This window comes from Sitophilus oryzae, unplaced genomic scaffold, assembly GCF_002938485.1.
Source record: "Sitophilus oryzae breed Bouriz unplaced genomic scaffold, Soryzae_2.0 scaffold_85_pilon_pilon, whole genome shotgun sequence".
In the NCBI taxonomy this organism is placed as follows: domain Eukaryota; kingdom Metazoa; phylum Arthropoda; class Insecta; order Coleoptera; family Curculionidae; genus Sitophilus; species Sitophilus oryzae.
Genome location: NW_022147483.1, coordinates 3,991,060 through 4,016,418, shown reverse-complemented (window position 1 = coordinate 4,016,418; position 25,359 = coordinate 3,991,060). Strand labels below are relative to the sequence as shown.

The 25,359-nt window shown below is 33.4% G+C and overlaps 1 protein-coding gene across 1 annotated transcript in view; it reads right to left on the bottom strand.

Annotated features, from left to right (window-relative positions):
- LOC115890197 (epithelial discoidin domain-containing receptor 1-like) overlaps positions 1-25,359 on the bottom strand; it is a 189,530-nt gene that overhangs the window by 37,726 nt on the left and 126,445 nt on the right. Inside the window, exons 11-15 of the mRNA XM_030910358.1 lie at positions 25,054-25,117; positions 21,010-21,112; positions 19,221-19,562; positions 13,966-14,145; positions 11,694-11,786 (exon numbers count right to left, since the gene is read on the bottom strand). Of these exons, the coding sequence (XP_030766218.1) occupies positions 11,694-11,786; positions 13,966-14,145; positions 19,221-19,562; positions 21,010-21,112; positions 25,054-25,117 (782 nt within the window). The remainder of the gene's footprint in view (positions 1-11,693; positions 11,787-13,965; positions 14,146-19,220; positions 19,563-21,009; positions 21,113-25,053; positions 25,118-25,359) is intronic.

Here is a 25,359-nt window from a genome sequence, read left to right as displayed (position 1 = left end):
TAACATTCTCAAATGAATTACAGGTGCCCTTATTTTCTATGAAAATCACACAGCTTTTTTCATAGTAGCTGCAGTTGCTATAGCTATAAAAAACTAATTTTTTAAGGTGTAAAAATTGCGACACACGCTAAATGGACTTGATTTTTCATATGTCTCGAAGTCTGTGGACATTTTTATATGCCTCGATAACATATTAGTGCAGATTATTTTCACCCAAACAAATAATAACCCAAACTATACATTGATGCGGATTGTCTATGAACTCTTTCTGAAGTTCACAGAAACCTGAACGCGTAATTCGGTGTTCTTTCGCATCTGTTGTAGTTAATTTGTGTCAGTGAGCTCTGACTCGGTTGGCTAGATTTTGCCACGCCCACTCGGTGCCCACTGAGCGAGTATATAAACGCTCAACTTGTAGATTGTACTTTAGTTTATAATCATCTGCTGATGATGCTAACATGGTTAGCGAAACGCGCGTCCAGTGTAAAAGTAAAAGTGTTATGGTGTATTGTGGTGATTTAGTGTTTTTATTTTGCTGTGTAACACCAAAGGTTCCAACCTTCAACTGTAATAATCTGTGCCTATGTTTTAAACTCCCGATTTTAACAAGTGGCAGCACAGTTGACTAAGTTAACCAGCGGTTAATAAAACCAATAAACCTGCCAGCACACTCTAACCTTTCCTCTTCCCCTTCGTTCCCCCCTATTCCACGCTGGGGGGATCTCGTTTCCTTTTAATTCAGCCACGTTTACCCACGGTCCTAAATTGACTTAATGACGCTGACATATGGAGCAGTAAACAGTCAGGCTGCTGTGTGTGAGTGTGTAAGAGGGGAGCAATCATTCGGTGCGAATATACTGATGGAGCCCTAAACGCGTAAATTGTGTATTGATGGGGGTACAAGAGGTGTTTCAGTTTGGGAAAATTAATTGACTTTGGAGGCGTTTGTCTTGGAATGGAATTAATGAGAAGTTAGGAGTGGTTTATAGAAATTTTAGAGCATAAAAATAATAATTTTTTAACAAATATTTATGTTTTATTATTATAAAAAAATCATATTTTTTTTGTTGGCTTCTTTGGCCATTTTTTGTATATTTCTGGTTAACTTGGTATTTGGTCTCAATTCAAATAGGATTATAACATAAATTATACAGGGTGTTTCAAAAAACATATGCCATTTCTTGTGAGGAAATTCCTCACGTAAAAATAAGATTTATTTTTCATATCAACATAAGTCCGATTCTGCTTTGTTTCGTAGCTACAGGGTGTTAAAGTCTTAATAATCTTTCGATTTATTATAATTTTCTTCCAAGTACTTTTAGTGATTCGAATGAGATTTTGAGGGTAAAAGTTACTATAAATGCGAAATATTTTATAGCTAAAAAAGTGTCGACATATTCACCAGGGACGTGCATATATGGGTTATCACTGGAATATTTTTTTAAAAACAGAATGTACGCCACTGATTTTTTTCTTGTGAGCGAAATAGTGTAAGCAGTTTAATGCCGATTAAAAGTGTTGTCTCTTGATATTTTGTCAATTTCGGCCTCCTTTATAAGATCAATGCAATTGTTAATTTGATTTAATAACAACTTTTAAAAAATTTTAATATCATTAACTTGCAAAAGTTTTAAATAAGTACTAACTGATTCGTCATTAAAAATATGAAAAAAAGTTCCTGTAAACAAGGGTATGGAAATGCATAGTTTTAGAGTTAGAGGATGTGAAAACTTTTTAAAATTAGATTTTTTGTAATTATCTTAAATACCATTATTTTTTTATTTGAAATTGCTGTAGGTTGGACTAATAGTAATAATACCTAATAGTAATAATATTTAATAATAAATTAGGTAAAATATATAATTTACTAGCGTGTACCAGCGACTTCGTTCGCGTCGAATTAATCATTTGTAATAGTGATGATAAAGCAAAGCAAGAATTTCCATTAACATACAAACTGGATAAAATTTTCTCACATTTATGTCAGCATGAGAAAAAACAAAATAGCGATATTATTATATGACTTGGTAATATTTGAGGGGTAGTTTCATCTCGTTAGAATTTGAATTTCGAAAAATCCGTTTGCCAAAAATAAGCTTTTTACGTCAAGCAGTTTAAGCAGAATCGTAGTTAAGAAATTACCCAACTTTTTGGAACGCCCTGTATGATTTTTTAAAAAATTTCAAAATATGTAAAAAAACCAAATAAATTATGCTTGTCTAAGCGTTTTCCCGAAAGGCTAACCGTTTTTTAAATAACAAATATTTTAATATTTGAGGGGCGTTTTCACCCTCTTGGAATTTGAGATTCGAGAAACCCCTCCTTATCGAATCTCTACATCCCACAGTCAATCCGTTTGCCAAAAATCAGCTTTAAACCTCAAGCAGTTTAAGCAGACACCCTGTATAAATTTATAAAAAATCTTAAAATATGTAAAACAACAAAATAAAAGATACGTGTTTAAAAGTTTTTCCGAAAAACTCACCGGTTTTAATATAAAAAATATTTTAATATTTGAGGGATAGTTTCACCCCCTTAGAATTCGAGTTTGGAAAAATCCCTTCTTATCGAACCGCTACGCCCTAAAGTCAATCTGTTTTCCAAAAATTAGCTTTTTACGTCAAGCGCTTTAAGCAGGATCGTGATTAATCAATGACCAGATTTTTCGAAACACCCTGTATACATTTTTAAAAAATCTTAAAATATGTAACAAATCAAAATTAAATATACGTGTTTAAGCGTTTTTTCGAATACTTGATCGTTTTTTAAATAAAAAACATTGTAATATTTGAGGGGTGGTTTCACCCTCTTGGAACTGGAATTTCGAAAAATCCCTTCTTATCGAATCTCTACACCCTAGAACAAACCTGTATGCCAAAATTGAGCTTCTGACGTTGAGTGGTTTGAGCAGGATCGTGATTAATCAGTATGTCAGTCACTTAAGGATTTTATATATTAGTATATAGATTAATTGTATTTTTATATTAATTTTATTAATTTTGATTAATAAAATTGCGTTTAACTCATCAAGGAGCCCGAATTCGACAAAATATCAAGAGATAACTTTTATCAAAAGAAAAAAGTCAGTGGCGCACATCGTTTTTTTTTTTTTTTAAATATTCCAGTGATAACCCATATGCACGTCCCTGGTGAATCTGTCAACACTTTTTTAGCATTAACATATGTAGCACTCATAGTAACGTATATCATCAAACTTTCATTTGAATCGCTTAAATCACTTGAAAGAAAATTGTAATTGTAATAAATCAAAAGAATATTATTTAGACTTTAACACCCTGTAGCTCCGAAATAATGGAAAATCGGACCTATGTTGATAAGAAAAATAAATCTTATTTTTACGAGAGGAATCTCCCCACGAGAGATGGCACATGTTTTTTTAAAACATCCTGTATACAGTTTACTAAAAAATCAAAAAAATAAAAAATAAATCAAATTACTTGACCAAAAATGTTTCCGTTGCGTTTATTTTGCACCTGAGTGTAGTTGCTGCCTCTCAAATGTCGTTTTTTTATACAATATTTCGTCTTCTATCTTCCAAATAATATCTGGCAGACAACAAAACCAATCAATGCATGAGAAGACACAGCTAGCTGATTAGGAAACCGTCGAATACTTGGAATATTGCTCTTTGAGAGGTATAAGCGAGAACATGGTTTCTATTCAATTTGAATTAAGAACAAACGAGTCTGGAGTTAATTACTGATCCTAGTCGAAGATTGGCTGATGAAAATCCGGAACAAATATCGATCGGGCGCCAGTCTATCGACGTCGCGACGTACATCTTAATTAAGTTCGAGCAGTTTTAGACGGGAACGTTCTCATTAACTTTGAAACCAAAGAAAAACATTGACATTTTTAATAACTTGGGTATACAGGGTGAGTTTCCTACGATGTTCTCTATGGGTATCTCGGAAACTATTGGAGATAGAAAAATTGGAGATAGAAAAAAAAGAATTGCAGTTTTGTGGGGTCATAAACATGCGCCTTTCAGATCTTTGAAAAAGTTCATGGGTTACTAGATATTTCGAAAAAAACAAATTTCGGCTCTTTCAAAAATTGTCCCTAATTCCATTATAATCTATTTTAGACAAAAAGGTTTCAGATAAAAGTTGTAGATAATAACATCCTTAATGAGACTGTGTTTTCCGTTTTTTTCTAAAGCCTGTCATTTTTGACATATGACACAAACATATGTTTTTTTAAATGGAAACCATAGTTGGCTATGACTTCATAAAAAGCGCCATTTTTTAAGCTTTTCAGAGATATACGCAATAACATGTTGTCTTTTTTGAATTACTGAGAAAACCCATGAACTTTTTCAAAGATCTGAAAGGCGCATGTTTATGACCCCACAAAACTGCAATTCTTTCCCCATTTAACCGACTTTCTATCTCCAATAGTTTCCGAGGTACCCATAGAGAACATCGTAGGAAACTCACCCTGTATATTGATGGTCTAGAAATATGGGAGGCATAAATATGCATTGTAATATTTTCAAAGTAATTTTTAAAATTAATATTCTATTGTATATTTTAAAAAGTCTCGTTTTGCAGTTATTCCACTACAAAAATTTGTGAGATCTCATGTAAAACCAAGTCAAATATTTTAGTTAGTGACTATAGATAGAAACACCAAAGTTGTGAAACACCACAACTTTGTTATAAATTGTTATCCATACTCTATTTTACGACTCAGGGAAGATTTCGACAGAGGGTGGCAGAAAAAGACAGATGACGTTCATACCAATCCATATATTTCACTAAAAATAGCTTCTAATATTATTTAAGTTAATTATGGATGGGTTAGCTTCTGATAACTGACAACTCATATTTTAATATGATTGATAAACGACGCACTGACGCAGATGCGTATGAACTCAACTTAAGATTTTAGAAACTTGTCAAATTAAAGGTGATTATTTGTGTCAAATTATATCAAATAACCAGCGTTCTGGAAAATGCTAAATATTTGTGAAATGCTTTTTCATTTTAGTTTGTATTATTACGTTTTTTTTTTGAGGGGGTGGTAAAAAACCTTTTATAGGCGAGTGGTGTTCGTTCCCATCACCATCTCGAGAGAGGGTCGATCATAGAGACGAACCCCAAACAGTGTGGGAGTCGAATTGTTACCCACTTATCTATGTCCACCTCCGAGGAGTCAGCTCCTCCTCACCCCTTACCCGGAACCGCCGCATGGCATTACTTCGGGTTCATACGTGATCTTGGGATTTATATCTTATCTAGCTTACTTTTTTTTATCTATATTCTATCCTATTTATTTTTATGATACTTCCGCATTTCTTGCCTTTTCATCTTCTCCTTTCTCTGTTATTATTTCTTTCATAAATGCCCCTACCTTTCCCCATATTTCGCTAGTTTTGGTCATTTTCATAATCAAGGTGTCCGAAGTTAACATTCCTACATCCGACAATAAGGCAGACCTTCCGTTTTCCCATCTTGGACAGCAGAACAACGTATGCTCGGCATCGTCGATTTCGTCGCAGTACATGCAGTTGCCATTTGGTATTTTCTTTATTCTGTGCAAGAAGTCCATGAAGGCTCCATGCCCGGAAAGAAACTGCGTAATGTAATATTCCACGTCTCCGTGTTTCCTACTTGTCCAGTCCTCCACATTGTGTATTAACTTTCTAGTCCACCTTCCTTTGTCGGATGTACCCCACTCCTCTTGCCATTTTTGATAGGTACCTCGTCGTTGCTGTTTTTTCACCTCATCGTTAATCTCTGCTTTGACATATAACTCTCGCTTTTCCTCAGCTGCTAAATGCAGCGGGATCAGTCCAGCTATAACCAACATGGCATCTGTTGATATCGTACGATACGCTGAACAGATCCTTAGGGCCATTTTTCTCTGTGTGGAAAGCAATATATTTTTCGTCCGTTGGAATTTTAAGGTTGTCGCCCACTAGACCGCGGCGCGACGCGGCGCGGCGCCATGTGGAAATTTATTTTGTCTGCTTGCCATGTATTTAAATGGTCCAACGCACATTAGAGCGCGCAGCGCAGAAGCGCGCCGCGGGATTTCCGTCAAGAAGTCGGAAGACTTCTCTAGCAACTTTTTTCCGTCTCCCGCGTTTCGGCGCGTTGCAGTGTGCGTACTCACAACGGAAATAATTTTGCATTCGAGTCTTTTCAGTTGGCTTTTTGACTACGAACTAGTGATACGTATCAATGGTAGAATTGTATTTTTAAAGGTAAATTAGGTAATTATTAAAATCGATTTTCATAAAGGAATATGATATTTTTTTTAGTCTTCCCTCACTAGAGACAGATGGACGAAACGCCTTTCTATCAAAGATTTAATATAATTGAGGGGTGTAGAGGCAAAACCGACAATCTCCACTTTTTAACAAAAGTGACAATCTCCAATTTTTAAATTCTAATTACCTAAATATATAAAAAAGATCAGGGTTTTTTCACCACATAACTAATATACACATCAGAATAAATAAGGATTATCAAAAGTATGATGAGTAGAGATACCCGGTGTTTTGCTTCTAAAACCCTCAATTGAGGAGTGCGTAAAATGTTTCCTTTATATTTTGTAATACAAGGGTAATACTGAAAAAAATGCTCATGTCTTTTATTAAATCTGGAAAAAGATGGTAAAATTCTCCAAACTTCTTTCTTTTTTTGTTAATCGTATGAGTCCAAATTTTTCCTTTTCTTCTTCACCCCCTCTTCCTCTTCCTCTGTTAGAAGAGCACAAAAAATACGCTTTCGTCCGTACTTGAACTCATTGCTTTAAAAACTAAACTACAGTAAGTAAAAAACACTTCGACTATAACTAAATAGCGTTGCCGCGTTTCAAAAGCGCGCTATAGTGGGCGCAGTCCCTTCGCAGCCGGAAAAATTTCTCTTCCCAGCGCCGTGCCGCGCCGCGGTCTAGTGGGCGACAACCTTTAGTGCCTCGACCCATACAGGAGCGCCGTATAGAATTATATTTTGCATTGATACCGCAAGAACTTTTCATTTTTTTTTGAGGAGGGTTCTTTTAGGTTCGGAAGTACTCCACATATAGCTTTGACAGTTCTGTTTGCTTTTCCGCAAGCATCTTTTACATGTTGACTGTAAGTTAGCCCTCTATCTAGTGTTATTCCGAGGTATTTTACTGTATTAGTTGGTTTAACGTACTTCCCACCGGCTTTAAATGGTATACCACCTATCTTTGTGTTTCGGTTTAGAAGAATAACAGCTGTTTTCTCCGGCGCAACTTCCAACTTGTATTATTAAGTGTGTTTTGTGTTTTCTAAAATGGAGAGAACAACAAGGGAAAAGTAAGTCTAAACCAAAAACATAAAATATTATATTTTATGTTTTTGAGCCATTATTTCGTGATAAAATATGATAGACCTGTCTCAAATAGTTTCTGAAAAATAAAATTAATTTTCTTAAAAGGTCCGATTAAGTTTATATCTCCGAAACTAAAGTTTCAAAAAGAGTCGTACTATATCTACAAATTCCCCGTGTTATTAACATTGAAAATGTTTCTGTTATCCTATATAAGGGAGCCCAAATCGAATTAAAATGCTACATTTGCCACACCATGACGTCATCACGCGTATATGTATAGGAAATCTCGGCGCGGCGCGGCGCGGCGCGGCGGCGGCAGTCGGCCATCGCTAATTGTTTATTGATATATCTTTATTAGTTTAAAAGCAAAAAATATGGGGTTTGCTTTTTTACCTTGTCAAGACATAAGCGAAACTTATAAATTGTTTCTTTTTTTCATTTAGGCCTTCGTTTTTCGTTAAATGAAAGTTATATTTAAAAAAGTCAATTTTTAAACCAAATTTTCGCATGATTGAAATGAGTTATTCATGTTTAAAGTTTTTTTCGGTCATAAGCGCTAATGGAAATGTTTTTTTGTAAATAATTATAAAAAATTACTCCCTACGAAGACTTTATTTTGTACTGGATCAAAAAATAAGTATTTATTTTCTCTATACGGTGGTATTAATATATCGATTTTTGATGATAGTGCCCTTTTTCCCGGTCTAATTTTGTACTACTTTTGGAATAAGGGTCCCCATATCATGTACTTGTACTTCCTTCCCTGAAAAATTCAGGTTTGGACACCGAAGTGGGATACATATATAAAAGCTCAAAGGGTTTTTTTGTTACATCCATCCCGCCGAAACCGCCTCGCCAATCTTGATGATTCTTTTTTTAAATGAAAGGTATATATGTCTAGATTTGTTATGAAGTATTATTATATCGTTTAATCGGTATTTCTTTATGTAAAATGAATAAATATTAAAACATACCTGAAAAACATCTACACAAAATACCTCCAGAAATCAATTATTTGTCATTGTCAGTGGTGTGTCAGTTAGATTATAGAGATTATATATCAAGCTTTTAGATATTTTAGGGGTCAGTTCATACCACCAGCTTTAGATACATCAATATTAGCACAAAGGTTCGTTTAAAGAACATTAGTGATTAGTGAATTAGTTATGCAAAGCGATTTTAGAAAATTCATCCTCTTAGAGTGTAAAATTATGTCGACCGATTTGTTGTATGAAAATCATTTACTATCTGGTCTAGAAGAATGAAATTCTACAGAAAGAATAAGAAGAGATTTTTGAAATTCATCAACCAAAAGCGTAAAGTTAGTAAAAAATTATATAAACCTTCGTGACCTCTGGATTATACACATAAAAATTTGCACAAAGGATCATTTAAAAGACATGAGTTAATTATTTGGACATAGGAATTTATGAAATTCATACCCTTAGGGAGTAGAATAAGGTATGAAAGTTTGCTGTACAAAAATGCATTACTATAACATCTAGAAGTATAACATATTATACAAGGGTTTATTTATAGTGACATCAATAATATGAACGAAATATTTCTTCTTCAAGTCACCCTTCTAGGAATAAAAAATAACATATAAAGAGAGTATTAGTGCTCTGGAAAAATAAAATAAAATCAGGCCAGTATATCAAGAAAAGCGACAATTAAAAACTTTATATGTAAAAGCTATTTATTTTAGTAATTCAGTTTATATGGGACCATAGGTAGGGTTCTATCCATAGAGGGTTAATGTCATTTCACTATTTATTATTTTCTAAAGATCTTTTTAGAAATTTTGCAAAATCTCGACTTTGGTTAGGTTAGGTTAGGTCGAGTTCTAAACTACTTTTCTTTACTACTATCACAGAATATCTAGCTACGCAACAGAAGCCTCGTTACATGTATAAAATTGTAGGTAGCAAAAGGAGACAGGCTTTAAAAGTCTGTCTCCAAATCAGATATTTTGATGTGGTAGTTTCGCTACTACATAATAGGGGGCAATAAATTTAAAAGAAAACAGTTTTCTACAAACAAAACTTAAAAGAATTTTGTGCAGTGTTGCCATTGTGTAATTCATATCGTAATACTTCCTGATAAAGCCTACCTTCAAATTTGCTACATCATTTAAACATATTAAAATAGATCAGAGCTGTTTTTTTTCAGTTTGCCATGTTAGTTGGAATTAAATCTTATGAGCTAAATTATAATCGCTTCCTGACATTTGATTGTATAATTGAATCCTGAATTTTCATTGTAATTCGGCGACAATATAATAAGTATTGTTCTACTATTATGATATCACTTCCTGACGTTCGATTGTGTTCATACCAAGTTCATATTGTATAATCGGGAAAAAACGGCGTTAGCGATAGCTATGAAATTAATATCACTGTCATTTTATATGTAAATTTATATGGGAAATGTCCTATATAAATTTACATATTCCAGCCAACTGGACGCCGTTTTTTTCAGGAGCATATCAAGTGATACCATAATATAGTACTATATTACGATACATGGCGTTCGATTGGGCTTAAACTTGGTATACTATATCTTCAGTTACATTGTAATATCATGGTACCATGGAGCATATAAAGTGGTACCTTCTATAGTACCATATAGCAATATTAGGTACATGGCGGCAATAGGGCTTAAACTTGGTATACTACGTATTTTCGGTGACATTGTAATATGATGGTACTATGATGCATATCATCTGGTACCATAATATAGTACCATATTATGTACAGGCGTTCGATTGGGCTTAAATTTGGGATACTACATATCTTCGGTGATATTGTAATATTCTGGTACCATGAAGCATAATAAGAGGTACCATAATATAGTACCATATTACGATACCATTTCCTGGCGTTCGATTGGACTTAAATTTGTTATACTACGTATCTTCGGTTACATTGTAATATGATGGTACTATGATGCATATAAAGTGGTACCTTAATATAGTACCATATTACGATACCATTTCCTGGCGTTCGATTGGGCTCAAACTTGGTATACTACTTATTTTCGGTGACATTGTAATATGATTGAACTATGATGTATATAAAGTGGTACCTTAATATAGTACCATATTACGATACCATTTCATGGCGTTCGATTGTTCTTAAATTTGGTATACTACGGATCTTCGGTCACATTGCAATATTATGGTACCTTAAAGTATATCGAGTGGTACCATAATATAGGACACTATTATGATATCATTTCCTGGAGTTCGATTGGGCCCAAATTTGGTATACTTTTCTTTATAAAGATTTGTTTAATTAATAATTTTAATTTATTTTACGAATTTTAATTTATTGTTCGATGTCGTGACAGCAACTTTTATGCCGAACTAATATATTATTAATTGTACCTGTGTCACTTTTTTAAAATCTACCTAGGTCTATATAAATAACGTGGCAAACGGAAGAAATTTGTTATTATAGTATTTTTTAGTTAGTTAACATTTTTTGTACTGCATTTTAATAAATTATTTCCATTATTATTAAACTTATATTTCATTACTAACGTTCCAGCATTAATAAATATCACTATCAATCGCCCTGTATATTATTAATTTTAAAGGTAATTAAAGGTATTTTCTTAGTTAACATTATAAGGTAGTGTATATTAAAAATGTATATGTTTTGTAATAATATACTTAAAACTATTTTAATAGCCAAAGGAATAATTAATATAAGTGTATCTGACAAGAAAAGAAGAATAGAAAGAAACACATACTGCATTATACACAATAAAAAGAATGGGATGCCAATTCAAGTATTTTTGAATCTGGCAACTGTGCATATTTAGCCGAGCTATAAGGCCGTCGACGAGCCGTCGATCCAAAACCGAAAGTTTAAAATTTCTAATTATATTCTGATTATGATATTGTCGCGCCATCTAGTATTCTATTTGTGCAATTTTCGCTCTTTCATTTCGAGTATTTTTCTGTTGCGTAGCTAGATATTCTGTGCTACTATACTTTTTCAGTGAATGTTTAAATCTGTTGTTTTTTGTTAAGTTCGTTATTTAAACATATGTATGTAATACACTCATATTAACACTAATCATATTTTTACGTTTTTATTCATCATTTTCAATGCCCCGCCGGTTGCATCTTTGTAAAGGACTGTGAATTTTTAAATGGGAAATAGAAAATTAGGATGAGGCACCACTTAATATTAATATTAAAAGCTTGAACTTAACCAGCATTTTTTTTCATTATCCTGAACGATATTTTCCCGATAACTACAAAAAATTTTTTTTTTTGGTGCACCCTAATAAATAGAAATATATTATGGAGAAGGACTATGATAGTATGTTCCCTACTATTATATTACTTACCTTGTTGCCAAATCTTTATGTACAAAATTTACTCCTTCTAAGTATTTCATTCCTGACGCCACTTGAGACGCCATAAACATTAATGAACCATAACTGCAACAAAAATAGTATATTTCACATTATATTTCATTAAAATATAATATTTTTTTTTTAAATCGCACACTTTTAATGATCATCTTGGATTAAAACTGTAATATAGTCTGTAAAACGAATAACTTTGAATCTGACAGTTCCCGCGGGCTTTTCTAGTGTTAATTTTATTAGGTTAGCAACTTGCGGCCATGCTGACGCAATGCCGTCTCTAATAGAACAGCCTTGGAACGAGATTTATGACGTCACACTAGTTAGATACTACAGATTAATAACTATGTTGTAGAATATCTGGAAAACATAGTTATTCCTCGATTTGTTGGTTTGTATTTTAAAAATGATATAGTTTACATGAAATATACATAATATACAGTTAATAAATACAATATATATATATATATATATATATATATATATATATATATATATATACCTATTTTTTATATTAAAAAATAATCTGGCAGATAAACTATGAACCATACAAATGCAGCAAATGTTTTACAATATGACTGAAATCGTACTCCATAGTCAATGTAGATAGTTTTTGTGTTAAGAATAATAATTTAAAAAAATATGTGGTCATCTTTTGACAAGTTTATATTAGTTTATTAATTGTAGTAAACATAATATATAAATAAATTTTGTGAATGCAAATAAGAGAGAGTTTAGAGATCTATTAGTAGATATTGAATGTTTTTTGTTAAATTAGATCGATTTTCGATCCCCAAAATTTAAAATATATTTTACATTTTACCCATTATCTTATGTACCACCTATTCATTATTTGTATGTTGTAAAACATTTGCTGCATTTGTATGGTTCATGTTTATTAGCCAAAGTATTTATTATAATAAATAGGTATATATTATATTGTATTTATTAACTGTATATTATGTATATTTCATGTAAACTATATCATTTTTAAAATACAAACCAAAAATACGAGGAATAATTATGTTTCCATGTATTCTCCAACATATTTATTAATCCGTATTATCTAACTAGCGTGACGTCATAAATCTCTGCCCGTGGCTGTTCTAATAGAGACGGCATTGGTCTAATATTTAGAAATGTCAAAAGCTGATGACATTTTTTACTTTGTCAATTATGTCATTTCGTGTTGATTTTTGCAAGAAGAGGAAGAATTGTCACTTGTTTTATTATTTTCCTTTTCTATTTCACGAAAGTAAAAAGAGTTACCTATCTGATTCGTTCAGGCTAGTTCAGGCACTCAATTTAAAGAATATCAGTAACTTTTTTGACCGAGGGATTTTGTATTTGCCATGTTGGTGGAAATAACGGTCAAAATTCAAAGTTATTCATTTTATAGACTATAATAATAATAGCTCTCGTATATAGCATTTGACGCCTTGGGAGCAGCAAGGTACAGCTTGCCATGCTAGAGCCGTTCGGTATACAAGGAAGGTAATGTGGCTAACACTACGCTTCAACCGCCTATTATTACTTCAGGATTGTGAATCCCAAGTACTCATTTAAAGCTGAGTCGACCTAGGTCCCAAACTATTTTTATTTTTAATAAAAATAGTCGCCTGATGAAATGCCGGGTGTAGGATTCGAACCCACAACCTTCAGATTGGTAGACGAGAGCCTGTACTTCTACGCCACCGGGTACCATAATTACACCATGGATTAAACCTAATTTTTGTTTTATCCAAAAAGTACAATAAAGATGAATTTTAATGAAAAAATCGTTCCTCGATCCGATAATTTATCCAGTAAAAAGTGTAAACAACCCCGTCTTTATTTTTTAGTTCACTTCACAATTACCAGTAACATATATGTAGTTTTTTGTTTTAACTATTGGTAGTTTTGAACTTTAATTTGTTTTAAACTTATTAAAAATATTAAACTATTCATCATTATTCGTCATTATAATATTGGCATCTCTTCTCGAACGAAACATACTAAATCCTGATAGCACAGGGATATTACGCTTCCGTTTTTCCTTTTTGAGGTATGGAACCCTAAAAATGGACCTTCAAGTCATAGTTTTTGTTCGTAAACAAGGATGAACACAACGGATGATTTTACTTTGAGTGATTCACTTTAGATCGGTACGTCAAAAGTGATACAGCGTAAATCCCGCTTGATAGAATATAACACTTTTGAAAAATTTTATTAAAGAAAATGTTACATTATTCGATTATTTCTTACTGTTTACCTTAATGTTTTCGCATTACTGACTATCGTCGTGGATTGAGCAACGTGATCTTGAAGGAACTGGCATAGATCTCCATAATAGGTGTACTCCCTTACCATATAAAAAGGTGAATTGTGCAAGGAAGCTCCTAGTAGAACGGCAAAATTTACGTCTCTTAATTTTGCCAGAGATTTTGATTCCCTGAAACGTTTCAAAAATACTAGATTAAAAAAATTAATTGGAACAAAAATTACACTAAATATTATCAACGAATAAAAAATTAAATTAAATAATCAGTCAAAATACACACGTTGTATTTCAAAAATTTTTTTTTCAAATTTTTTCTATCTCGGGTGCGTCTCAAAAGTGGCTCACCCCTATAACTTTTTTATTTTTTCAGGTAAAAAAAAACGAGATTTGGTATGTTAGTATGTGATATAAATTAGGATTAATTGGCGTATTCAATTGTTTTTGGTCACTTCCTGTTTCACCGGAAATAATTACAACTTTTTGTTTTTAAATGACACCCTCGGTATATCTCGACTTTTGACGTTTTCGACAATTTGAATCAAAATACCATGTATGTCCTATCAAATTATGCGTATAAAACTGCTTTTTCCAAATATGCTAATGAGCCACCCTTGTTCCATTTGAAAAAATTGAGATATTTTTAAAAATACGACTTGGTCATCTTTTAACCGGCCAGGACAAGACACGAAAAACATCAGACGATCAAAACTATTATTCCAAGGCTCCTTGATTACCAATTAGTGTTTTTAACACAGCCATGGCACTCTAGATTGAAAATTAAAATACGATTTTTTTAAAGCAGTAATGTCAACACTTGACATATAATATGTCATTCTATTCAGAGTGTCATTTTCTATCGAATAAAGTGAAAATTTGCCGATGGAACCATTTAAAAATCAAAAGTTGTAGTAATTTCCGGTGTAACAGGAAGTGACCAAAAACAATTGAATTCGTCAATCAATCCTAATTTATGTTATATATTAGCATCCCAAATCTCGTTTTTTTATCTGAAAAAATAAAAAGGTTATAGGGCACTTTCGAGATGCACCCGGTATATTTAATTTTCATAACGGTTCTTCCAAAAAAATTCTATATGGGTATTTCACCACTGCAAGAAAATCTACATTAGGTATACTGATAACCAAATTTGCCTAAAGAACAAAAAAAATGCTTAACGTTTCGGAAAGTTTATCTCTTTCCGTCGTCGGAAGCAAAAAAATACAAAGAATAAAGAAAACACTATTTAAAATATTTAAATGCGACTATTCGAGGTCACTTAAGTTTTTTTTTAAACAGATAGGTCTACAAAAACCGTTGACGTTCTTTAATGCAGCAGTGTTTACAAAAAATAATTATTTTATTTTGTAGATTTTCTTGCAGTGGAGGAATATCAAATAGGATTTTTTTTGGAGAGATGAATCCGCCACATATAGTCTCAGAGCTAGCAACGTTTTTGAGAAAGTATTTTAAGACATCTGGCTCTTTGATATATCTTTTACTATGCTCTCTGGAAGAGCATGCGGCCCGTCTGGCTGCCGATACCCCTTGCGTTCACTACTGCGCATCGGAAGAAGATCCTATATTTTTTATTAATTTAGTCCTATAAATTCTAATATTGAAAATAAATCGAATATGTCTCCATAGCACAGTGCGTAGAGTTTCTGACCGCGAACCGATGATTCAGAGTTCGAATCCGGGTCAGGGCCAAACATTTTTTTATTTTATTTTCGTTTATATTCTGATAGTAAAGTATTAAATAATTCTGGTAATTAAAAAAAACCAAATATTTAATACTTTACTATCAGAACATAAACAAAAATAAAATAAAAAAGTATTTGCCCTGACCCGGATTCGAACTCTGAATCATCGGTTCGTGGTCGGAAACTCTACGCACTGCGCTATGGAGACATGTTCGATTTATATTCAATACTAGAATTTAAAGGACTAATAAGAATATAGGATCTTCTTTCCATGCGCAGTAGGGAACGCACTGTTTACCGGCAGCCAGACGGGCCGCATGCTGTTCTAGAGAGCATAGTAAAAGATATATCAAAGAGCCAGACGTCTTAAAATACTTGATTTTCCGACGTTGCTAGCTCTCGTACTAATAGGTATAGACATTTTTTACAACTGTTCTTGTTACTTAAAATCCTCCAATTACAATTTTAACATTTTAATTTCTGATTTGTACACTGTTGCCATCACTATCAAGTCTTTTATTTTTTAGTCTCGTCCCCATAATAAATTCTAGCTTCATCGTGCCAGATTAAGCGATTCCATTCACTTTAATACTCTGGAATTTAAATGCATCTCTAATCCGACTGGATGTGTTTTCGTTACGATTCCAGATCCTTATCATTGCTCCAACTCTATAGACCGTTCCGGAGCTCTAAAATTTTACGTTTGACGCTAAAATTTAACCGATCTCATCCAGTGTTTCTTTGGAAATTACTTTTCTGTGATTTTACGCCGCGATTGACGGAGCTGATACCAGCTGCGGAATGTACTCTGTGCTCGTGAGGATTGTAAATATGTAGAGGAACGAGTGGCTGGAGAGAGATTTTTGAGCGGGGGATCGGACAAATTTTAACGCTATCGGTGATTGGATAGGGAGATGAAATTCGGAGTTTTCGTTAAAATATCGCCTGTTTGTGTTTAAGGGAATTGGAAAATTGGGTATTTTGTCGTACATCCAGTGGCGTATCCTCAATAAGTGTACACAAGTGTGTAAAAACTAAACTAACTTAGATTTTATCATTCTATCCTTAATTCTATTCAATGACGCATCTAGAAATTAAGTCTAGGAGGGGTAGTAACAATCTATACGAATATATAAAATCCTTAAGTGACTGACTCACTGATTAATCACGATCCTGCTCAAACCACTCAACGTAAGAAGCTCAATCTTAGCATACAGGTTGATTCTAGGGTGTTGAGGTTCGATAAGAAGGGATTTTTCGAAATTCCAATTCCAAGGGGGTGAAACCACCCCTCAAATATTACAATATTTTTTTATTTAAAAAACGGTCAAGTTTCCGAAAAAACGCTTAAACGCGTATATTTTATTTTGTTTTTTTACATATTTTAAGATTTTTTAAAAATATATACAGGGTGTTTCGAAAAATCTGGTCATTGATTAATTACGATCCTGCTTAAAGCGCTTGACGTAAAAAACTGATTTTTGAAAAACGGATTGACTTTAGGGTGCAGAGGTTCGATACGAAGGGATGTTTCGAAACTCAAATTCTAAGGGGGTGAAACCACCCCTGAAATATTAGAATATTTTTTATTTAAAAACCGGTGAGTTTTTCGGAAAAATTCTTAAACACGTGTATTTTATTTTGTTGTTTTACATATTTTAAGATTTTTTATAAATTTATACAGGGTGTTTCCCACCACTGAGTAATCACGATTCTGCTTAAACTGCTTAAACAATTACCGTCCAGTGTCACTTCTGTCATCTTTTTCAAAAGTGTTTGAGAGGGCTCTTTGTGATAGACTTGCATCTTTTTTGGATCGAAATAGTATATTATCGGATACTCAATATGGGTTTAGGCCAAAAAAGTCATGCCACCTGGCAATATATAATGTGCTGAATTTTATTATTGAAAGGGTCGACAGAGGTGAGAAGGTAGCAGGTATATTCTTTGATTTATCCAAGGCTTTCAACACCTTGAATCATGGCGTCCTGTTAAATAAGTTGAATATATATGGAATAAGGGGGAGTTGCCGCGCGGTTGCTCGGAATCGTATTTATCTGATCGTCAACAACTAATTTGTGTCACTCATGAAAAGTCAAAATACTTCTCTCAGTCCGTCACAGTAAGCCAGGGAGTTCCACAGGGCTCTATATTGGGACCGCTTTTGTTCCTACTGTATGTGAATGATCTTCATGGGGAGTTTGTTTCGGGGCTGGTTTGCCAATATGCAGACGACACCTCTCTGGTGTTGACAGACCAAGTTTTGCGGGGGCTCTCTGGGGCTTCTTCGCAGACAGTGGGGGCGATGCGGGAGTGGTGTAGGAAAAATAGCCTACAATTGAACACTTCCAAGACCGGACTTCTTACTTTTGGTAAAACCAGAGACAACGAGTCCTTGTATGTCAGCTGTGATAACAAGTCTATACCACTGGCCGATTATGTAAAGTTTCTCGGTGTCTACATTGATCCTACGCTTCACTGGACAAAACACATAGATATTTTGACTTCTAAATTAAACAGTAACTGCGCGATAATACGAAGATTAAGGGACCAATTGTCTCTGGACACCATTCGAACTCTTTACATCGCCACTTCACAATCCTTAATTATGTATTGCGTTATGTTTTGGGGATCTTCGGCTCTAGCAGAGCAGATCTTCAGGGCCCAAAAGAGAATGGGTGTATGTTCGGCTTGCATCCGAGGACATCTTGTAGGCCATATTTTGCAAAAATTCATGTCCTGACTGTGCCCTCTTTATATTTTCTGTCCCTGGTGATGTTGGTTAAAAAGCATTCCGCCCTTTTTGCTACGAACTCGAGTCACTATGGTCCAGATATGGAACGGATTACCAGGGGGCGGGATGATTTAAGCATACCTCTGCATAGCTCGTCTTTTTTTCGGAGGGGCCCAGGCTACAGGGCTGTCAAGGCCTTTGAAATGCTCCCAGCAAATATTAGGGCTGTAGGTAGCGATTACCACTTTAGGGGGTCGGTGTTGGAATTTTTACACACACGCGGTTTTTATAGCTTTAACTTTGAATTTTAATCATGTCCTTTGTCTGAATATTGTTGAATTTTTATTATTGTTATTTTTGTGTGTTTATTACTATGTTTTAATGTTCTAAGATAATATACTCTGTAATGGGATAATATACTCTGTTCTGTGACGTTGCTTTGTGATCGGGAAGATCATTTTGTCGGCAATAAAGTATTTGTATATTTGTATATTTGTGTATTTGTATATTTGTATATTTGTATAAATATTACAATATTTGTTATTTAAAAAATGGTTAGTCTTTCGGGAAAACGCTTGTACACGCATAATTTATTTTGTTTATTAACATATTTTGATTTTTTTTAAAAAATCCTACAGGGTGTTGCAAAAAGTTGGGTAATTGATTAACCACGATTCTCCTTAAATTGCTTGACGTAAAAAGCTTATTTTTGGCAAACGGATTTTTCAAAAGTCAAATTCCAACGAGATTAAACTACCCCTCAAATATTACCAAGTTATAGTAATATAGTAATATAATAAATAAACACTCACCTCTTAAACTCCTCAAAATACTCCATCCTCTCCAACGAATACACCACACACACCCTCCCATCCTCCTCCTCCTCCTCTCCCTCCCCCTTAACCACATCACCATTCCTCACCCCCGACGACGTGGAACACGTTCCCTCCCCACCAGTGCCGGTCATCAGTTGGCACAAGTGCACGTCCCCGTAAGTGCCGCGTCCGATTTTCTCGATCGCCTTGAGACGGTCGCGCGCGATCGTGGCCATCGGCGACGTGGTCCGGTCCTCGTCCGGGAGGTCGTTTCGGGGGGTTCCCAGGGGAAGAGTTAGGTGACGGCGTGCCGCGGACACAGGCAGCGCGGCGGAGGTGCTGAAAGTAAGAAAGAAAATTGGTTTAGGTAAAAAAAGGGGGTGGTGGTACGTGAGAGAGTGGAAAACGTTTAGGTTTGGAGGTAATCGAGTGTCTTATGTATGACTTCTACGATATACAGGGTGGTCTGAATGTATTCCGGCAGTATTATTACTTCGGCAGGGTATTTTGCAGATAAAAATAAGTAAAAAAGTTCGTGTAAATTTATGTCCTAAAATGCTTAGTTTCGGAGATACAGGGTGTAGAATTTTCATATTTATTTTGATTTCTTTCAAATAATTTCTGAAGTAACATAAATATTGGTGTTTGGGAGTTTTTTGACATAACAAATTTGATTTTGATGTCAATATGACTCCTAAAAAAAAAGTAAAGGGCACCACCTACATGATGGGTTTTGAAGAGTAATAACTTTTTGTCTGTACCTGTATAAAACTACTGAGTAAAAACACATACATTTCCGTGACTTTTTACGTAAAAAATGTCTCTCGGTAAAAATCGTTAAGAGCAACCGTTCTCAAGATATTTAGAACGGAAATAGTCAATACATGTCATTAATGACAAAAAAATAAACACGTTGAATAGATAGTTATTTGACTGAAATAATAAATTTTGAAAATTCTTATTTTTTAAATTAATCATAAATTTTTCTTGAAAAAAATGATGATAAGACAGTTTCTGTTGAGCTTTTGGCACAAAAACATTTCAAATTTTCAGTCTAATAACTATTTAGTCAAGATGTTTAATTTATGTCAATGATGACAGGTATTGATAATTTCAAATCCAAATATCTCGAGAACCATTACTCCTAGCGATTTTTATTAAGAGATCTTTTTTACGTTAAAAACGTCGTAAATGTATATTTTTTTACTCAGTAGTTTTATACAGATACGGACGAAAAATTATTACTCTTCAATCCAGTTAAAAATATGTAGGTGGCTCCCTCTACAAGTAGGAGTCCTATTGACATCAAAATCAAATTTCTCATGTCAAAAAACGCCCAGACACCAATTTTTTATCCAAATAGTGATGTTACTTCAGAAATTATTTGAAAAAAATCGAAATAAAAATTTAACTTCACCCTGTATCTCTGAAATTAAGTATGTTAGGACATGCATTTATACGATCTTTTTTACTTATTTATATTTGCATTATATGCTGCTTATGCTTATTGTCTAAAATTTTGACAAACTAAAACTACCCTCACCGGCGAAAAGTTAACAAATAACATCACACATATATTTTTGGCGCCCAACGTGGAGCATCAAAAACAGTGTGTCCTCTTCTGTTATATTACTTCTTCCGAGCTACAACTTAGTAGTTGTAGTTTTACTCATATAGCTGAAGAGATCGTTTATTTGTACATAATACAGTAAATAGCTCGATTTAAAGTATAATATCTAGAAACAAAATCTAAAAAATATTTAAACATAAGAATATTATGTATTACCTGTTAGCGTCATGGGAATAGTAATGATGCGGAGGCGGTGGCACAGGTGGAGGTTTCTGTACCTCCTCAACTACAAATTCCTTCGATACCAAATCTGGAACATCTATAAAAAATGGCAACGATTCAAAAACAACCTAAAGAGTTTGTTAATTTTTTCTACTAATTGAAAAGTACTATCGCTAATTTTGCCGTTCTGAATCCTTATATTAAAATTAGAGGAACAAGCATCTACGCTAATTGAAACCACTAATTTTTTACCTCGCAATTAGTAGAATAAATTAGTGGTTTCAATTACACTTTATACTTTTTAGTTTACTATCATTCACAATGTTTAAAAAACACAATTAAAATTAATAGAATATCCTAGCAAAATTTTGCGTTAGTCAGTTTTATTCATAGAGCAAACCTAATATTTAGCTTATAAAACAATCAACTTTTGATTTCGACCCACAATTTCTCTCGACGGAAGATAATCAAAGGCCAAAATGACATTTCTCGCAAATTTTGAAGTATAATTAGTGGAAAAGTTAAAAATTTGATAACTTTTTCTACTAATTGAAAATGCCTACCACTAATTTTGACGTTCTGAATTCTTACATTAAAATTAAAGCAACAAACTTCCACGCTAATTGAATAAATAAATAAATAAATAAATGCCTTTATTGTCAAAAAATTTTATAATTTGTAGACAAAGGTAAAGTAAACAAACAAAGTAAACAAACAAGGTACACAAACAAACAAACAAAAGATAATACAAAACATTATTCAAATAATATTGTCAGTCTTATTGTTTAAAATAAACATTTATAAATGTTAAAATGCCAAAGAACAAAAAAAATAAAAATAATATTCAAAAATATTTAGTTAGTTTATAGTAAATATCAATGACCTCTAAATAATTTTATTTCGGTGTCATTGGTAAATATAGCAATAGCAAACATTAGACCAGTGTTTACAAGAGCAAATTCGATTATCAAAATATAATTCATTTACGGCGTAGAAAGCCTTGTCTAGTAAATAAGAGTTCAGTGCTTTACGAAATGAAGAAAATTATGTTATGGATTTGATTTCAAATGGCAGGTGACTGTGCATTTTTTTCGAGTTGTATAATATTGAACTTTTAACTAACTCTGAGCGTGGGGTAGGTAGATAAAGATCTTGCTCCGCGTTCCTGAGTGGATAAGTGTGAGATGGCCTTTCTTGAGAAGTTGATACATGCTTACGTATTAGGCAAACGGATTCAAATATAAATAAGGAAGGAAGAGTTAATATTTTTAATTTTTTAAAAAAGTCCTGGCAATGAGCTCTGCTGTTTAGCAGTGAATATCGAACAGCTCTCTTCTGGAGCTTGAAAATGCGGTCAAATTGAGTCGCACAACACGTACCCCAGAATGGAAGGGCATACCTGAGGTGCGACTCAAAAAGTGCATAATAAACAGTTCTAACTACTGACAAGTTAAGCTCCTTAGAAACAGACCTTAATGCAAAACAGGCAGAGCTTAATTTTTTCGACAAAGCTTCGATATGCATGTCCCATTTCAGAGAATTGTCTACAACAAGCCCTAAGAATTTTACAGATTTTACGACGTCAGTGGTGGTGTTATTAAGTATAAAAGGATGCAGCGAGTTTTTATACGACAAAGCTTTAGTTTTAGAAATGTTGAGACTCAGGAGGTGCGGATCGCACCAAGATTTAATGGTGATTAAGTCATTTGATATAATCCTATGAAGTGCCGTGACGTCCTTGTTGCTCCAAGTAAAGCTAGTGTCGTCCGCTAAAAGACATATTTGCCACTGATGTTTATGTTAGCAATGTCGTTAATAAAAGAAGAAACAAAATAGGACCTAGTACTGAGCCTTGTGGTACCCACATTCTATTGGCTTGCTAGAAGACAACGTGGTATCCACCCTCACAAGTTGACTTCTGTTGCTCAGATACGACTTAAACCATTCGAGAGATGTTCCCCTGAACCCATAGTGCTGCAGTTTATTAATTAGGATCTTATGATTTACACAGTCGAACGCCTTAGAAAAATCACAGAAAATTGTTGCTGTAAAATGATGGTTATTTAGGCTGGAGTAAACTTTATTAAGGAGTGAAAACATAGCGTCATTTGTGGACTTGTAACCACTAATTTATTCCACTAATTTTGAGGTTGTGAATGCAGCTTAAGATTTTTTTCTCGAAAATTTTAGAAAATAACTTCATCTGAAACAATTATTCGTAGTTCCGGAACAAGTTGTTAATAAATTTAAATTCCCAAACCCCGCCAAGCGTCTACAGTGGTGCAGTTAGGCGGTATTTTCTCCCAGCCGCTCCACATAAACAAAGAACGAATTATCCTCGGGCGGGCATGTATCATTCGGTTAAGTTAGCTGTTAGTTAATTTAGGAGATTAGCGAGGCGGATTAGCCAGATTCGGGCCCCATTCAGTGCTGGCTTTTTCGCAAAGCTGAGCAGAATGTGATTAAAATATTGCAGGCCTGAGAATAGTGAGCCAGTATTTATGGACGCTCGAGTTCTGAAGAGAATTGCATTAAATTTTGCAGTTAACACCGTAAATTTAGCTACTCAAATAGTTGCAGTTTTATTATTAATAATACAATGACCAGCAGGAAAAAAACAGAACACCTTAAAATGTTCAAGTATTTTAAAATTACAATATATTTTGTTCTAGTGGGCCAATTTTGATAATTTTTTAACCAGTTTGTAGCTAAATTATTTGAATTTTTAACCTTCATTATAAATTAAAAATTAAAGTGAAATTTTGATATTTTGGTGAAAGTTCGAAACACCCTGTGGAAGTGTGGAATGGCTAACCAAAGCAAGGAATTTAGAAACGACTTTACCTTTAAGTTGAATCTTTTTTCAATAATTTGTTTTTTTGGTTCGTGATAATAGCATTATTTTTGTTAGAGATATTTGCTTTTGAAGAAGACAGTAAGTAATGATTTACAGAAATTCTCGCTTTTCCAGTAATTTTATTTTGATCATAATCATTACACCTGTGAAAGAGTGTTGATTACGTATTGTTTTTATATTAATAATTAAGTTTTTATAATAACACCTACTTAAATTGTAATTTACCCTGTACAACTTGATATTTAGTTAAAATAACCGTTGTATGTTAAATTAAATTAAAATTCTACCCGAAAAGCTATACAGGGTGAGACAAAATTATTTTTCGACATTGGTCACATTTAAAAACAAGTTACTCCTTTATTTTAAATGGAACACCCAGTATATTATTTCAATATTCAATGGAGAATTGACATATCTTCAAAAAACTATTAAGGTTGCCTACCCCTTAGACAAAGATTTTCATAGATATTTTCATTTTTATGATTTTGCGTCAGTCTATCTTTATTATTTGATAAAATCTAGGTGGCTGTGGATTATCAAATAATAATAATCTACTAACACTAAATCATAAAAATGAAAATATGTAGAAAAATCTTTGTTGGATGGGCAGTTTACTAAAATTCTTCGATAGATAATTTGTTTGACATCAGTACCAATCACTAACCATAAAACACCGTATTCTACAGTATATTGCAAAATAAGGAAAAAAAATAAAAATAAATAGTAAAATAAAAAAATAAATGAAAATAGCAAAAAAAAATAAATGAAAATAGGAAAAAAATAAAATAAAAAAATAAATGAAAATAGAAAAAAATTAAAATAAAAAAATAAATGAAAATAGGAAAAAATAAAATAAGTTTTTATGAGATTCTCACCTTGGTGAACAGTTATTTTCTTTGGACAACTTTATTATTTGCATTTTATCCGATTAGCTCATATTTTTCCTGTTTAAGCCTTAATTAAAACGGTACAATTTCGAGGTGAAAATCGAAAATCGATATGATTTAATCGGTGCGTGATAAGTCCGAATTAAAACCAGCACCGCCAATTAAGTGAGCGAATTATGCAAATCCGACCTCGACGGTATCGAGGGACCATTATGAACAACGTGGAAACAGCTAGGGAACGACAACCGCCGGTTAAATTAACCGCGGGTTAACCTAAATTAACTGAAACGTTACCTGGGTAGTCCTCGCCGAGCGACAGCTGTTGGGCGTAGTCTTTGTACAGGTCATCCTTGTTACTCTGAAACAGACCACAAGAAACTTGAATTAAAAAAATAGTATATTGTTTTATTAGTATTAAAAATGATACTCTTTGTGGCGAAGCTGTATGTTTGACTGAGACACAAAAAATCATGTTTTCCATAGCAACTGTTAAAATTGCCTTATATCTATCAAAAATGTTAGATAAAATAGTACTTAAAACTTAGTAACCGCAAAGGTAGATTAAATGATACTTTAACAGCGAGGATAGGTTCAAAACTT